At 51.7% G+C, this 16974-nt stretch overlaps 1 protein-coding gene across 9 annotated transcripts in view; it reads left to right on the forward strand.

Moving 5' to 3' along the window:
• Positions 1-16974, forward strand: part of CD44 (CD44 molecule (IN blood group)) — a 69653-nt gene that overhangs the window by 41697 nt on the left and 10982 nt on the right. For 2 of the 9 annotated variants that reach the window (XM_064152194.1, XM_064152229.1), the window contains 9 exons: positions 528-650; positions 1741-1866; positions 2144-2266; positions 11161-11352; positions 12209-12394; positions 12702-12893; positions 13750-13935; positions 14375-14560; positions 15422-15607. The exons of 1 other annotated variant lie outside the window; for it this stretch is intronic. In XM_064152194.1, coding sequence (XP_064008264.1) covers positions 528-650; positions 1741-1866; positions 2144-2266; positions 11161-11352; positions 12209-12394; positions 12702-12893; positions 13750-13935; positions 14375-14560; positions 15422-15607 — 1500 coding nt within the window. Of the gene's footprint in view, positions 1-527; positions 651-1740; positions 1867-2143; positions 2267-3481; positions 3822-9855; positions 9988-11160; positions 11353-12208; positions 12395-12701; positions 12894-13749; positions 13936-14374; positions 14561-15421; positions 15608-16974 lie in introns of those variants that run through there. 6 more of the 9 variants (XM_064152213.1, XM_064152206.1, XM_064152198.1 and 3 more) reach the window with 6 other exon arrangements.

The following is a 16974-nucleotide window of genomic DNA, read 5'->3' on the forward strand; positions in this document are numbered from 1 at the left end:
GGTTTGGGGCCACTACTCAGTGGCTGCACATTTGGTAGTGACAGAGCAGCTGTCCACCTTGTTCATGTCCTGTGGAGGAGTTTGTGTGTCTGAAACGGCTGAGGGTGTGACTCCTCATACAGAAGAGGTTTCTAGAGGGTTGCTTTTTTGCCTCCTGTTGGAAGCCATTTAGAACCAGTCTGTTGCAATGAGAAGGGCTTGTGGGACAAAGGTGTGAAGTGATTTCGTGCCAGTCCAGTGTGCTCACTCTGCTAGAAGAGGACAGAGCATGGCTAGGCACTGTGCGTGCTCACAGTGCTCTGAAATGCAGCTAAGAGAAGCACTGGGGAAGCTTGCCCAGGAGCATGGCAGAGTAAAGAGTCCCTCCTGGGTGGAGGATTCAGGAGGAGGCACATACTGTGGGCAGCACAGCACTGTGCATGCCCTGTGGCTGTGAGGCTGTGTGTGAGGGAGGCAGGACAGCTTGGCTGCTGGCAGCAGAAGACCTTGTGGGCTAGGCCTTCATGGCAGGTTTAACATCACCACAGCAGACCTGACCTCCAGTGGCAATGGTTCAGATGATGAAGACTCTTCAGAGGAGGCGACTTTCCCAACAGTGTTTCCAGGCTGGGATGGGACCATGGCCAAGGACAAGCATGCTCCAAGTACTAGTAAGGAACTTCCTGCCTTTCTGGATGGCTTCCTCTTTTTCCTGTTCTACCCAGTGTTGTTCCTCCTCTGGCACACATTTACAGTGTGAAAATCGGAATCTGTCCTGACTGGCTCTTGTTTCATACACCTCTCCCATGCTGTAGGAAGAAAAAGCCCTTAGAGCTTGTGAGCTCCATCTCCTTAGAAGCAGCATCTTCCATTGCCTCTAGAATTGATGTCTTGTCTCCATTCATACCTGATTTGTGCCTTTCCCCTGCGGCATGTTGCATCTCAGGACCTCCTGCTTGGAGGGAGCCTCTAGCTTGTACAGGGGTGGCTCAGTTGCTTCAGTTGGCATGTCCCTCCATGCCCAGTGGACAGGAAGCCTCTCAGTTCTTGTCATTTTTCTACAAGAAGTATCTTTCCACCCCTCTTGTCCGTCCCAGACAATTGCTGCTATGTCCAGTGCTGTGTTCAGAGGAAATGCTGGGCAGTGACAATGTGCTGGTGGAGGAAACCTGCAGCTCTCTCTCCATGCTCTGCCAGCGCTTCATGGTGTGGTGTTCTGGTGTGGGTGTTGCTGCCAGCAGCAGGCCAAGGGCAGTGCCTGTGGCTGAGCCCAGGTCCTGGGCATCACTGGCTTGTGGAGCTGTCAGTGGAAGAGAAGGCTGCACTAATGGGTGTGCTTACCTCTGGGTGTCCTTTTCTGCCCCTTCTGGATACTTCTTCAACTTTTTCTACTTGCTTTTATGTCATCGTGGTGGATATTCCTCATCCTAGAGACTAAGCCTGACTTCTCTTTCCTGCTGGCAAAGCCTGGGAGGAGTTCATTTACCCTGCTGAATGGGAAGGGTGAGCAAACCCCTGCGGCCTTTGGTGCCTCCTCTCAAGGGACTCTGTTGTTTCCCGGCGCCGAAACTGATGCTTGCGACTGGCTGTGGGAGGAATGTAATGCACCCTGGGTTCATACATTCACCTGGAGCTCACATCCATCTCAGCAGCATGAGCATGCTCAGGGGGCTGGTGCTGGAGGACTTGACTTTGCTGGAGGAAAAGTGCTTCTCACGAAGTCCTAACAGGATCTTGGTTGAATGAACCATGTCCTAGCAGCTCCGGGGCCCCATCGCGATGACCTGGAGGAAGCCACCACCCAAGCTTGGTGGAATCCCTTCTCAAACCACTGGTGGTGGTCAAATCCTGGAGAGAAGACGCAAGGACCCACGCAAGCAACCAAGGGTAAAGGATGCCATGCTAAAGGGTGCTTTGGTTAGGGGCTGAGTACCCAGGGTGCCAGGGCAGCAAGCTTCAGAAGCATTGGATGGAGGGGTGCTTGAGTGTGTGGCCTGTGTCACTGCTTTTCTTTAGCCTGGGGTTGAGGTGGGAAGAGCAAGGTTTGGGGCCACCTCTGCCCTGCGAGCATGAGGCTGTGTGTGAGGGAGGCAGGACAGCTTGGCTGCTGGCAGCAGAAGACCTTGTGGGCTAGGTCTTCATGGCAGGTTTAACATCACCACAGCAGACCTGACCTCCAGTGGCAATGGTTCAGATGATGAAGACTCTTCAGAGGAGGCGACTTTCCCAACAGTGTTTCCAGGCTGGGATGGGACCATGGCCAAGGACAAGCATGCTCCAAGTACTAGTAAGGAACTTCCTGCCTTTCTGGATGGTTTCATTCTTCTTCCTGCTCTACCCAGTGTTGTTCCTCCTCTGGCACACATCTGTACAACCAGCACCTGCGTGGTAGTGAGCGTCCTGTCTGCAAAAGATGTCCAAGCACAACCTGGGGAGGCTAAACCCCAGTGGCATGTTAATAAATATCTGAGGGCTGGGGGTCTGGAGTGGGAGGACAGGCTCTGCTCACTGCTCCCTGGGATGGGACAAGGAGCAATGGGTGCAGGCTGCAGCACAGGAGGTTCCACCTCAACACAGGGGGGAACTTCTTTACTGTAAGGGTCACAGAGCACTGGCACAGGCTGCCCAGAGAGGCTGTGGAGTCTCCTTCTCTGGAGCCTTTCCAGGCCTGTCTGGAAGTGTTCCTCTGTGACCTGAGCTGGATTGTATGGTCTTGCTCTGGCACCAGGGTTGGACTGGATGATCTCTTTGGCTCCCTTTCAATCCCTGGCATCCTTTGATCCTGTGACTACTTGGATGTTTGGGTTGGAATTTTTTTTCTGGAAGAGATTGTAATTTTCACAAGGAAATCTAAAAATGACTTCTTGCTCTGGGACTGTTTCCTCTCCTGGGGGTTTCCAGCATCAATCCACCTTCCTTTGCAACTCTGCGTTGGCGGCACATGGCCTTCCAGCTGCCTCTGATGGCCCAGTGGTGTCTGCATGCTCCATGGGTGGAATGTGTGCAGCCTCCTGTGGAAGTCTTGCAGCACCCAGTTGCGTTGTAGCGCTCTTGCCTACTGCTGGCTTCCAGCTGCTGCCGATTGTTTGCTGTCCCTCGTGGTTTAGCTCAGTGGTGGCTGTTCTAACGTGGACAGGAGCACTTCTTGAGCACTTGGCAAGCATGGTTTGCATGGAGTCAGGCGGCTAACACATTCTTTAGGCCCAGCACTATTCTTCAGGCCTGAGTTTCAACATGTGTCACTGCTGCCAGGGTTCTGCACTACTTCCACTCTCCAGGATGCCTCAGTTGTTTGGATTTCCCCCCATTCTTCTTGGGAAAGCTTGCTTCTGTCCAATGCACAGAAAGCAGCAACTAGCTGGATGCATGGGGATTTGGCAGGGAGATTGCAGAGACTGCAGCTAAGCTGTGCCTGGATTTCCATTTTCCATCTCCTTCCTGGCACACCCTGACAGCAGGGTACTGGCAGATGGTCAGTGTCGAACCCTTCGTTGTTTAACAGCTGTGGACGTGCAGCACGGAATGCCCCTGGAGATCTCCAGACAAGACCATTGGAGCCCTGCCTACACAGATGAAGAGGAGCAGTATCCTAGCTCTGCTGGCAGGGGTAAAGCAATTCAGTATTTCAGATAAGGCTCAGATTTGCACAGCTGGATATAGTTCCCACGCCGTCAGCCTCAGCTCTGTGCCATGCCTTCACAGCATTACCGAGCCCTCAGAAGTGGCACCTGTAGCATTCAGCTGTCATCCCCAGTTCTCCCTCCTTGCCATTCAGTCCTCATTACTTGCCACTTTTTCCTCACATCTCAGACTTTCCACCTTGCACTGCCAATAGTGTGATATATCTGAGCATGTCATACCTGACAACCCACCTTGGTGAGAAAAAAAAGTCCATTTCCTTCCACTGCCAAATTTCTATTGGAAAATCTGGGGACACAGCTAAAGAAGGGAGGTCCAAATACACAAAACTGCTGCAGAGGATGGTGGATCATCTCTAGGTGAGCACCAACACTTTGCTGCCACTGTTAGTGCCAGCAGCCAGCTGAGATGCTGCAAGTGTCCTCATGCTCTTCAAGAGGTTGGGGGTTTTTGGTCTAAACCCCTGTGTAGGCAGAAGCTCGCAGGGGGCCCTCTCCAGCTATCGTTGCTCTGTACCTTAAATGGTTTCTAGCTGCAGTGTTTTGAAGAGCACAGCTGGAGCTGAGCTTTGTTTGTAGGATGTTATGGCTGTCGTGCACAGCCCTGCCCTGTTAAGGAGGGGCGCAGAACTGAACAGCTGTGTACATCTGGGCTGGGGTCCGGGCTAGGCATTACCTAAAATGAGATAGCACTGAAGAGAAATAAACTTTGCTGGGACTTGTGGAAACCCCCCTGTGAAAACAAACCTTTTCCATGCCCTCTGACAGTTCTCTGGGTGATAGGGTTTGCCTCCAAGAGCCAGGCATCTGTCCTTCTGGTTCCAAGGTGCTTTAGCCAGTGAGCTTAGACAGCTGCTGTCGGAACAGTTGCTGGAGATGCCTAGAAATCCCTCCTGTGGTACCTTCCTTTTGGATCTGAAGCATTGTTAGATCAGTTGCATTCATGTAAGAGTTAACTGGAACTTGCCTCTTTTTTTGTAGCAAGATAATCTCTATGTATTCAGTATAACTACAAAGACAGTTAGCTCTGTTTGCATGAGTGCTCTCCTTACGAGCGTTGCATTGGCTGGATGTGAAGATGAATGTTCCTCCACCTTCTCTCTTCTTGGGCTATCAGGCAGGTTTCTCTCTCTAGTGCATGTAGAAGTTCTGGCTCAAGCTTTGTGTGCCCTTAGGAAGGACCTTTGCCTTACCTTTAATATATTGCTCATGGAAACATTTGAAACCCAGAGTGGGTATAATCTAGACTGAGTTCTAATGCTCATCTTAGTGTTTGTTATATGTGTTCTTGTTGTCTTTTTTAACCCTGGTCTTTATTTTCTAAGCCTTTTAATGTTCACTAGAAAAACCCTGATGGTGGTGGTACTTCAGGTGATTTCTGACTTCATCTTCTGCCATACAAACAGCAGTAAATTAAAGAATGAGCAAGGTGCAGATGACATAGAATGAAGTGGGAGTGTTGATCTGCTGGAGGGTAGGAAGACTCTACAGAGAGATCTGGATGGGTTGGACTGGTGGGCTAAGGTCAGTTGCATGAGGTTTAATAAGGTCAAGGGCTGGCTCCTGCTCCTCCATCACCACAACCCCACAACTGCTCCAGGCTTGTCTATGAGTGGCTGGAAACTGCTCAGCAGAGAAGGACCTGCAGGAGATGGCTGACAGACAGCTGAGCATGAGCCAGGATGTGGATCAGAAGTGGAGTGACCAGCAGAAGTAAGGAAGTGATTGTCCCCCTGGACTCAGCACTGGTGAGGCTGAGCATGAGCCAGGATGTGGATCAGAAGTGGAGTGACCAGCAGAAGTAAGGAAGTGATTGTCCCCCTGGACTCAGCACTGGTGAGGCTGAGCATGAGCCAGGATGTGGATCAGAAGTGGAGTGACCAGCAGAAGTAAGGAAGTGATTGTCCCCCTGGACTCAGCACTGGTGAGGCTGAGCATGAGCCAGGATGTGGATCAGAAGTGGAGTGACCAGCAGAAGTAAGGAAGTGATTGTCCCCCTGGACTCAGCACTGGTGAGGCTGAGCATGAGCCAGGATGTGGATCAGAAGTGGAGTGACCAGCAGAAGTAAGGAAGTGATTGTCCCCCTGGACTCAGCACTGGTGAGGCTACATTTCAAGTGCTGTTTTCAGCTTTGGGCACCACAGTACAAGGACACTGAGGTGCTGGAGCAGGCCCAGAGAAGGGCAAGAAAGCTGGTGAGGGGAGTGGAGAGCAGGGCTGGTGAGTAGAGGCTGAGGGAGCTGGGATTGCTTAGTCTGAAGAAGAGAAAGCTGAGAGGAGACCTCCTGGGTACCTGAAAGGAGGTCAGAGTCAAGCCAGTATTGGCCTCTTCTCCCAAGTAACCAATGACAGGGCAAGAGGAAATTGCCTGAAATTGTGTCAGGGAAGGTTTAGGTTGGAGATTAGGAAAAAACTTCCTTTCTTCAAGAGTGGTCAGGCATTGGAATAGGCTGCCCAAGGGGATGGTGGAGTCACCATCCCTGGAAGTGTTGAAGAAATGAGTAGATGTGGCACTCTGGGACATGGTCCCGTGGTCATGGAGATGTTGGGTAGAAGGTTGGACTTGATGATCTGCAAGGTCTTTTCCAGCCTTTATGAGTCAGTGATTCTATGGAGTGACTTTCTCAATAACAGCTTTACTTATTGAGTACAACTTTAGAATTCTTTTCTCCTTTGGGGATAAGAACCTGTCCATTTCTTCATCCAGAAGGAAGGAGAGTTTCCTTGAAACCACTCTTGTAACTGTGTGTTTGAGATACTAACTCGGAAGAGAAGGTTCATCTTTTTCACATGAAAAGCCCCAGAATGCACAGACTGAAGAGTTCAGGTAGTAGGAATAACTGTGAGCTAGAGATGCAAGCTGTTGTTCCTCTGCATTCTTCCATGGCTGCTCTTGCAGCTTTCCTTTGCTGTTGGTCATCAGGATACTTCACTGCACTCTCACTTCTCCTTCCTGGTGATGCTTGGTGATTGGCAGGCTTCCTGGTTGCCAGGCTTCCCAAAGGACTTCTCTCCTCATTCCTCTTTCATTTCACATCAAATGCAACAAAGAAAGGAAAAACCCAAACCCAAAGAGAGGCAGCCTTGTTGTGTAGGTGATGAGCCAAGAATGATCAAAGGGCTGGAGCTGCTCTGCTATGGGGACAGGCTGAGAGAGTTGGGGTTGTTCAGTCTGGAGAAGAGAAGGCTCCAAGGAGACCTTCTTGTGGCCTGCCAGTATCTGAAGGGGGCTGCAAGAAAGATGGGGACTTTTTAGGGTGTCAGGTGATGGGACTGGGGGGAGAATGGAGCAAAACTAGAAGTGGGTAGATTCAGATTGGATGTTAGGAAGAAGTTCTTCAGCATAGAATTCTATGATTCTGTGACACAACAGCATGAGGATGGTGAGACATTGGCACAGGTTGCCCAGGGAGGTGATGGAAGCCTCATCCCTGGGTGTTTTTAAGGCCAGGGTGGATGTGGCTCTGGGCAAACTGATCTAGTGTGAGGTGTCCCTGCCCATGGCAGGGGGGTTGGAGCTGAATGATGCCTGAGGGCCCTTCCAACCCTGTGGCTCTATGGTAATGTGACCAGTGTGGAGTATTTTGATCACCATTGACTCAATCATCATCTTGTCAGCACTAGTTACAAGTGAGCATGAAAAGAATCAAGGACCAACCTCACACCCACTGCTACACAGTGTTCATTCAGGAGGGAGCACTCCAGAACAAAGTCCTGCAAGTACACCTGGGATTATCCAACAACAGGAATTTACTGCTGCAGGTGAAAGTGGCACTGAGAAGGAATCTTCTCCTACAGGTAACAGCACAGCTCACACTTCAGTCAACCACCAAAGACTGCCGAAGGTTTAGGCTTAGGGTTTGGCTTTGTTGGGTCTTTTGGGCTTTTCAACTAAAAATGTTGCATTCTAAGGCCAAACCAGAGGTTCTGTGGATAAGTCTGAGCAATTCTGATGTTCTGTCATCTCCCTCAGACCTGTCCCTGAGGTCTGGATTCCTTCCTGTTTGGATTGCGTGTCAGGACCCGGGACAGATGAGTTCTGTACCTGTCTCTTGGCAGCCAGAAGGTTTGAGCAGACCATCCAGCAGGGCTCTGTCTGCAGGCCACAGTCAATGTTTCAATGACAGCAGCTGTAATTTTTGTGTGTCTGAGCTGTGTTCACTGCCCTGTTGCAGGCTGTGGTTGGAAGTGGGGTAGCTTGTAGCAGTTTTTGTTAGTATGGCAACTCTATCCAAACTGTCTGTGAGGATATGAGGGCAGGATGGGGGTGTGCAGCCTGGAGAAGAGAACGTTCCAGGGGGACCTCACAGCTGCCTTCCAACAGATGAAGGGATCCTGCAGGAAGGCTGCAGAGGGACTTTTCCTGAGGGTGTCTAGAGACAGGACAAGGGGGAGTGGTTTGAAGCTGAGGCAGAGCAGGGTTAGATTGGAGCTGACAAAGAAGTTCTAGGAGACAAGCAGCTAATGTGAGCCAGCAGAGTGCCCAGGTGGCACAGGAAGCCAATGGCATCCTGGCCTGGATCAGCAATGGTGTGACCAGCAGGAGCAGGGCAGGGATGGTCTCCCTGTGCTGGGCACTGGTGAGGCCACAGCTCGAGTGCTGGGTTCAGCTTGGGGCACCTCAGCACAAGAAAGACACTGAGGGGCTGGAGAGGCTGCAGGGAAGAGCAAGTAAGCTGGTGAAGGCCCTGGAGAAGGAGCCTGATGAGAAGCAGCTGAGGGCACAGGGACTGGTTAGTGTGAGGAAGAGGAGGCTGATGCAGACGTTATCGCCCTCTGCAGCTACCTGAGAGCACAGACTGATGCTGGTCTCTTCTCACAGGTCATTAGTGACAGAACCAGAGGCAACAGCCTCAGACTGCACCAGAGGAGGTTTAGGCTGGACATTAGGGAAACCTTTCCCCTGCAGGAGTGGTGAAGCACTGGAACAGGCTGCCCAGGGAGGTGGTGGAGTCACCACCCCTGGAGGTGTTTCCAGGTCCTTTAGCTGTGGTGCTTAGCGATGTGGTCTAGTGGTGACCCTGGCAGAGCAGAGATGATCTCAGGGGCCATCCCCAGCCTGAATGACTCTGTGAGTTTGTGGTCTGTAAGTGTGGTACCAGCTCCTTGCTGATAAGCTTCCCTGGTGGAAGGAATGCAGTCCCAGCGAGGTTACCAACTTCAGGTTGGCACTTGGACACCTATTTGGATAGTAGCTTACTTGCTGCCTGGATGGAGGTTACTTGTAGGTATCATGATGTAGGCATGCTCAAAAAGTCTCCTAAAAGGGTAACTCAGGAGCTCAGACAGATGCACTGCTGAGTTGGAACTTTCTTCTAGTGCATAACAGTCAGCAGGAAGGATTAGTGTCTTTACTCTGCCCTTCTCTACTCTAATTGTACAACTATAGCAATATTTTGTGGCCTAGTTGCAATTAATATTTTAACATGACTGTGGCAATTCTTGCTTTGGTTTTTTTTGCTTGCTTGTTTGGTTGTGTCTTTTGGAGGTGGTGGTGTTTTTGTGTTTTTTCAGCTGGGTTGAAGGCATTAAGGAGAGGTTATTCTGCTTACAAGATTTGGGTACTCTCATACCATGGCTGTCTAGTGAAAAGCTACAGATTGGTTGCTATTGGCAATGTCATATCAAATCAAATGTGCTCCAGTTGGGCACTCTCCTCATTGTGTGCACCATTCACACAGATCTACAGCTGGTGCCTCTCTGCCAGCCTTCCTTGTCTAGCTTTGTGGAGATGCTGCAGTAAGAGAAGAGTGACATTTTAAGGGGGAAACAAAAGAGATGTTGCCATTACACTCAAATTCTGCGCCTAAAGCCCTGCTTGTGGGTCATGTTCTTGTGGCTGTTTCTTCCCCTGCTGTTCTCAGTTCTGCATCAGTGGATATTGGTTTGCTGTTCACCAAACACAAAGCCAGCAGCATGATTTGGGGAAATACTTTCAGGCAGCAGTGAAGTATCTTGGGTTTGGAAAGCACTGGAAAGCACATGCTCAGTGCAAGGAGGAGCCAGTCCTGTTCAGTGATACCAGACAGCTTTCCTAAGCATCAACCACACTGAGCAGCAAATCTGCTTTACTTCTCTTTGCCACTAAATGTAGTAGACATGTGAGCAAGGCCTGGCATAGAGACAAGAACTGAAGAGGACAATAATGTGACAAATGGATCTTTCTATGCTGAGTTGATAATTGCTTCACCATCATCACAACAGCTGTGGTCCCCAGCCACGGGGCCAAACACAACAACTCGGCGCAAGACCTGTCGGTGTACCCAGGTTGGGAGCGAGGAAAGGACCATGCTGCTGCACAAACTGCTCTAATGGATAGAGTTAATCCTTCCAGAGAGAATAACCAGGACAAAGAGACTCCCACTAAAGGTACTAGTCATGGTGTCACTGTGTGCAGCTCACCACTTCTGTCTCTCAGCTGCCTCGACCAGGAACTTGCAGAGAGGAGTAACTTGTCCATGTCTTGAAGACAACAACTATAGAGTGCTCAATTTCCTCTGCAGTCTGCCTGGTTGGACCTAGAGATAGATGTTTTCAATTTTATCTCTAGATAAAACATTATTCTTTTACTTCCCATCATCACCACTTTTAGTGCTTCCTGTTTCTCAGTGAAGCACAGCCAAGGACTTGTCAGGCTTATTACACTTGGTGCTGTCAAGCTGCCTTTGCCAGACAGTGGAGTCCATAGTGATGTATGTTTGTACATCAGCTGGTTACTGCCACTGATTTGAGAGTAGCCATGATCTTCTCATAGGTTTTAGCTGATACACAGCATGATGAGAGGGAGGAGTTTAAGAACCTGGCATGAACCTACATGGTTCTGCAGTCCCCTGTGACACACACCAGTCACAGCAGCAAAAGGGTGCTCTGGAAACACCTCACCCTGAGATAAGGGGAAAGGAAGCAGCTCTGAGTCCTCTCTCAAACATGCAACACTCAGGAACTATTGTCCACTGTGTGGCTGCTGGGTGAATGTCGTCTCTGGTTGCTGTGTGTTCTTCATGTGGTATCCTTTCTGTCTCACTGCTGTTACCACTTGACAGCATGAGCCAGCCAGTTCAAAAGGGCAGCTGGGGTTACAATGCTGCGAGGCTGATGGAAATCAAAACAAACAGAGCAGTCTCTTCTCTTTCCTTCTCTGTGGTCCAGTTAGAATGAAAAAACATGCAGTCAGCTTTGCAGCTCAGTGGGCTCATTGCATTGCAAACTACAGAGAAGTTCTGAAAGAACAGGGCAGAGGAATGAACCCATACTCTGTGACTTAGCACTGCTCAGTCTGAGCAACAAAAGGAAGCCAGTGCATCTAGAAGGAACTCTTTAATGTCACTGCTGCCAGCTGTGACATAAAACACACTGGAGCTGCACCTCAGCCCAGGATGCAGGTCAGGGAATACTATTGACTGCTGCCACTGTGCTCATTCCTTGTGTCCATCACCTTTGGGAATATTTTAAATTCAGTGGAAAAAAGAAACTTTGCATGTGTTGGGAACGGGGTGGGCAAGGCTGCAGGCATGGAGCTCACAGCTGATTAAATCATTGTAGTAACTGCAGTTGCCTCTGCTGATGGTGCCCACCATGAAGATCCAACTCAGCCACCTCTGCCTTCAGACAGTGAACCAGGACAGGGCACAGAAGGCATAGTGCACCCCACAGCCATCCCTGGGAACGAGGCCCTCCACACGACCACATCCAGCAGGGGCAAAGCTGGAGCTGAGCCTCCTCTGACGGGTACCTGTAAGAATAATGGATCACTCTCACTTCTCATGGCTGGAGTGGACTGAGGCATTATTCCTTCTGAAGCTGGCTCCTTGCCCTATCTTCCTCCTCGTGTGCTCTGTGGTCTCAGCATGGACTTGCAGCGCGAGAGTCTCCTGGTGGAATTGGTGCTGGTGATAGAATTACCTTCTGGACGAGGCCCCAGGGCCTCCTTGCTGGTGCACTTGGTGGTCTCTGTCCATTACTGCAGCATGATTCTGGGTGGCCTCTTGACTGCTGTGCCAGGCAGCAGAGTGGTGACACTGAATCTGCAGCCCCTTCTTGCTTTCTTGCTCGCTGGTGGCATCGGGCGCGGTGCGCTTTGGCGCGGTGGAGGTGCTCCGCTGGGTTAAGCTCCTGGGGCTCAGCAGCAGGAGCTGACTGGGGAATGCTGTCCCGCTGGTGAGGGCAGGGCAGTCCCAGCAGAGCCGAGTCCCATAGCTGCTGCCCTCAACCCCACGCTGCTCCTCCACTGATGGACTGCAAGAGCAGCAGAGAGCAGGCTGCAGCATGGCCACTCCCTCTGAGCCTCAGGGCCAGCTTGGGGCTACTCTGGGCTCCTTCCGAAGGTCTTCCCTCTCCACCTGCCGCTGGCATCTCTCTGAGTAGCCAGTGTCTGTCTCCAGCATGCTGAGCATGCATGAGTTGCTGAAAGAGCTCTCAGGAGCCAGTGTGGGAGGAGGGGACACCTTCACACCTTCTCCTCTCCTGTGCTTGGAGTGAGGAGGATGGACTTGCTTCCTGGCTTGCTGTCTATCGGGAAGGAGGGAGACCATGTTGGGGGTGGTGAGGTGAGCAGCCTTGTTTAGAGCTGATCATGCCACCGTCACGGCAGCCTCAGACCCCATGGGGGATGCTAATCAAGAGGAAGCAACCAAGGGGCCGCTGTCGGCTGGCACTCTACCTGGAGGTGAAAGCCAAGGAGCCAACAGCACAGAGGGTTCCCATGCCGGCTGGATGCCTGGGCTCTTTCCAGATGCTGAAGATCATCTCAACCAGTTGCAGACCTCTCCTCCTACAAGTAAGAGCAAAGATTTGAATCCATTCTTTGTGACCTGATTCTGCTCACAGTTTTTAACAACAGAAGGGAGCCAAAGCCTCTAGAATGGGCTCTTTACTGTCACTGCTGCCAGCTGTGACGTACAACACACTGGAGCTGCACCTCAGTGAGTGAGTGGTGACCATATATGGGAGAAGAGAAGCTCTCCCCTCTCTTGTTGTGCAAAAGGGGTAGCAGTAATTTAAGGTGACCAGGAAGCTTGCACGTGTTGGGAACAGGGTGGGCAAGGCTGCAGGCATGAAGCTCACAGCTGATTAAATCATTGTAGTAACTGCAGTTGCCTCTGCTGATGGTGCCCACCATGAAGATCCAACTCAGCCACCTCTGCCTTCAGACAGTGAACCAGGACAGGGCACAGAAGGCATAGTGCACCCTACAGCCATCCCTGGGAACGAGGTCATCCACACGACCACATCCAGCAGGGGCAAAGCTGGAGCCGAGCCTCCTCTGACGGGTACCTGTAAGAATAATGGATCACTCTCACTTCTCATGGCTGGAGTGGACTGAGCCATTATTCCTTCTGAAGCTGGCTCCTTGCCCTATCTTCCTCCTCGTGTGCTCTGTGGTCTCAGCATGGACTTGCAGCGCGAGAGTCTCCTGGTGGAATTGGTGCTGGTGATAGAATTACCTTCTGGACGAGGCCCCAGGGCCTCCTTGCTGGTGCACTTGGTGGTCTCTGTCCATTACTGCAGCATGATTCTGGGTGGCCTCTTGACTGCTGTGCCAGGCAGCAGAGTGGTGACGCTGAATCTGCAGCCCCTTCTTGCTTTCTTGCTCGCTGGTGGCATCGGGCGCGGTGCGCTTTGGCGCGGTGGAGGTGCTCCGCTGGGTTGAGCTCCTGGGGCTCAGCAGCAGGAGCTGACTGGGGAATGCTGTCCCGCTGGTGAGGGCAGGGCAGTCCCAGCAGAGCCGCGTCCCGTAGCTGCTGCCCTCAACCCCACGCTGCTCCTCCACTGATGGACTGCAAGAGCAGCAGAGAGCAGGCTGCAGCATGGCCACTCCCTCTGAGCCTCAGGGCCAGCTTGGGGCTACTCTGGGCTCCTTCCGAAGGTCTTCCCTCTCCACCCGCCGCTGGCATCTCTCTGAGTAGCCAGTGTCTGTCTCCAGCATGCTGAGCATGCATGAGTTGCTGAAAGAGCTCTCAGGAGCCAATGTGGGAGGAGGGGACACCTTCACACCTTCTCCTCTCCTGTGCTTGGAGTGAGGAGGATGGACTTGCTTCCTGGCTTGCTGTCTATCGGGAAGGAGGGAGACCATGTTGGGGGTGGTGAGGTGAGCAGCCTTGTTTAGAGCTGATCATGCCACCGTCACGGCAGCCTCAGACCCCATGGGGGATGCTAATCAAGAGGAAGCAACCAAGGGGCCGCTGTCGGCTGGCACTCTACCTGGAGGTGAAAGCCAAGGAGCCAACAGCACAGAGGGTTCCCATGCCGGCTGGATGCCTGGGCTCTTTCCAGACGCTGAAGATCATCTCAACCAGTTGCAGACCTCTCCTCCTACAAGTAAGAGCAAAGATTTGAATACATTCTTTGTGACCTGATTATGGTCAGAGTCTTGAGCAACAGAAGGGAGCCAAAGCCTCTAGAATGGGCTCTTTACTGTCACTGCTGCCAGCTGTGACGTACAACATGCTGGAGCTGCACCTCAGCCTGGAATGCAGGTCAGGGAATTCTCATGACTGCAGCCTCTGTGCTCATTGCCTGTGTCCATCACTCTTGGGGATATTTTGTGTTCAGTGAAAAACATGAGGAAAAGGAATGCCAAGGTTCAGTAAATCAATTCAGAGCGTGGTGATCACATATGGGAGAAGAGAAGCTCTCCCCTCTCTTGTTGTTCAAAAGGGGTAGCAGTAGTGTAAAGTGGCCAGGAAACTTGCACGTGTTGGGAACGGGGTGGGCAAGGCTGCAGGCATGAAGCTCACAGCTGATTAAATCATTGTAGTAACTGCAGTTGCCTCTGCTGATGGTGCCCACCATGAAGATCCAACTCAGCCACCTCTGCCTTCAGACAGTGAACCAGGACAGGGCACAGAAGGCATAGTGCACCCCACAGCCATCCCTGGGAACGAGGCCCTCCACACGACCACGTCCAGCTGGGGCAAAGCTGGAGCTGAGCCTCCTCTGACGGGTACCTGTAAGAATAATGGATCACTCTCACTTCTCATGGCTGGAGTGGACTGAGGCATTATTCCTTCTGAAGCTGGCTCCTTGCCCTATCTTCCTCCTCGCGTGTCTGTGGTCTCAGCATGGACTTGCAGCGCGAGAGTCTCCTGGTGGAATTGGTGCTGGTGATAGAATTACCTTCTGGACGAGGCCCCAGGGCCTCCTTGCTGGTGCACTTGGTGGTCTCTGTCCATTACTGCAGCATGATTCTGGGTGGCCTCTTGACTGCTGTGCCAGGCAGCAGAGTGGTGACGCTGAATCTGCAGCCCCTTCTTGCTTTCTTGCTCGCTGGTGGCATCGGGCGCGGTGCGCTTTGGCGCGGTGGAGGTGCTCCGCTGGGTTAAGCTCCTGGGGCTCAGCAGCAGGAGCTGACTGGGGAATGCTGTCCCGCTGGTGAGGGCAGGGCAGTCCCAGCAGAGCCGAGTCCCATAGCTGCTGCCCTCAACCCCACGCTGCTCCTCCACTGATGGACTGCAAGAGCAGCAGAGAGCAGGCTGCAGCATGGCCACTCCCTCTGAGCCTCAGGGCCAGCTTGGGGCTACTCTGGGCTCCTTCCGAAGGTCTTCCCTCTCCACCTGCCGCTGGCATCTCTCTGAGTAGCCAGTGTCTGTCTCCAGCATGCTGAGCATGCATGAGTTGCTGAAAGAGCTCTCAGGAGCCAGTGTGGGAGGAGGGGACACCTTCACACCTTCTCCTCTCCTGTGCTTGGAGTGAGGAGGATGGACTTGCTTCCTGGCTTGCTGTCTATCGGGAAGGAGGGAGACCATGTTGGGGGTGGTGAGGTGAGCAGCCTTGTTTAGAGCTGATCATGCCACCGTCACGGCAGCCTCAGACCCCATGGGGGATGCTAATCAAGAGGAAGCAACCAAGGGGCCGCTGTCGGCTGGCACTCTACCTGGAGGTGAAAGCCAAGGAGCCAACAGCACAGAGGGTTCCCATGCCGGCTGGATGCCTGGGCTCTTTCCAGACGCTGAAGATCATCTCAACCAGTTGCAGACCTCTTTTCCTACTAGTAAGAACTCCAAGTCTTGAGCTTTTTCTTTTGTCCATCCTTGCCATAGCAGCTGCCCCAGAAGGTTTGCGCTCACTCTGCTGGGCAATTGCTGTCAAGCAGTTTTCTGGGGGGGTGAGTGGGGGTGTTACTATTCTTTAAATTCTGCTCAAAAGACATCATTAAAGGGAATTTCTTCCTGTGTAGATCGAAAAGGCTTAAACCAGCATTTTGCCAACAGCCTTTCTGTGCAGTGTGGTGTCTGCCTGGGGTAGCACAGCTCTCAGAGTCAGGAGGTGTGCAGTTTCTCTTCATGGCCACACATGCACGCACCAGAGAGTATTTTGCCTTCCTTTTTTACTCTGTTACTTCTGTCCCCTCCATATCCCCTCTATGTCCTGTGATTATGTATCCAAAGAGAAGTCATTTTTCCTTTCCCAGTGTATTTGCTGTTGCTATCATGCCAGGCACTAATTACCAAGCTGTAACTGAAATCCCATTTGGAAGTAACCTTTTGTGTTTAGGAGCTGTCCTGCTGGGGTCTGGGCACCTCACTGCCCCGCACACAGCCTGTCATTAAGTGCCTGTTTGTAGTGAGCACTGACAGCATGGCAACTGAAGGGACTTTTCCTTCTTCCCAAAAGCAATTTCTATGCTATTAATCATCCTAACAGGAAGGGTTGTTTGGTTTGGGGTTTTTTTCCTCCAAAGGCTACTTCTGAGAGACACCAATCCCAGTACTATTGCCAGGCACCTTCTTGGAAATTAGTGGAACCTTTCCAGGGTGGATTTGGCCAAGGATCTGTAGAGATTCTCTGCACATAAAATGAGATCATGAACCTGTGCTTTTACAGCATCATACAGCAAACACTTGACAGAAAATTCTCTCATTCATTAATTAATTAATGTTAATTCATAATAACACAACACTAATAACATGGTAATTTTTACAGCTGCATAATGCTCACAGGGGAGTCAGCATCCAGGCTTTGGGAGAAATGGAGGCTGAGGGGAGACCTTCTGGCTCTCTACAGCTCCCTGAAATGAGGTTGGAGCCAGATTGGTCTCTTCTCCCTAGTGACAACTGCTAGGATAGGAGGAAATCAGGGAGCTGGAGCAGCTCTGCTAGGAGGACAGGCTGAGGGAGCCTGGGGGTGTTCATCCTGGAGAACAGAAGGCTCCAGGCAGAGCAAAGAGCAGCCTGCCAGGACCTGAAGCGGCTACAAGCAGGCTGCAGAGGGACTGTTTGCAGAGGCCTGCAGGGACAGGATGAGGGCAGTGGTTTGAAATGAGAGCAGAGCAGATTGAGACTGGATGTGAGGAGCAAGTTCTGCACCAGCAGGGTGGTGCAATGTCATGACTGCCCTGTTGTCCAAGTGCCCATGGAA

This window comes from Pogoniulus pusillus, chromosome 1 (assembly GCF_015220805.1).
Source record: "Pogoniulus pusillus isolate bPogPus1 chromosome 1, bPogPus1.pri, whole genome shotgun sequence".
Taxonomy (NCBI): domain Eukaryota; kingdom Metazoa; phylum Chordata; class Aves; order Piciformes; family Lybiidae; genus Pogoniulus; species Pogoniulus pusillus.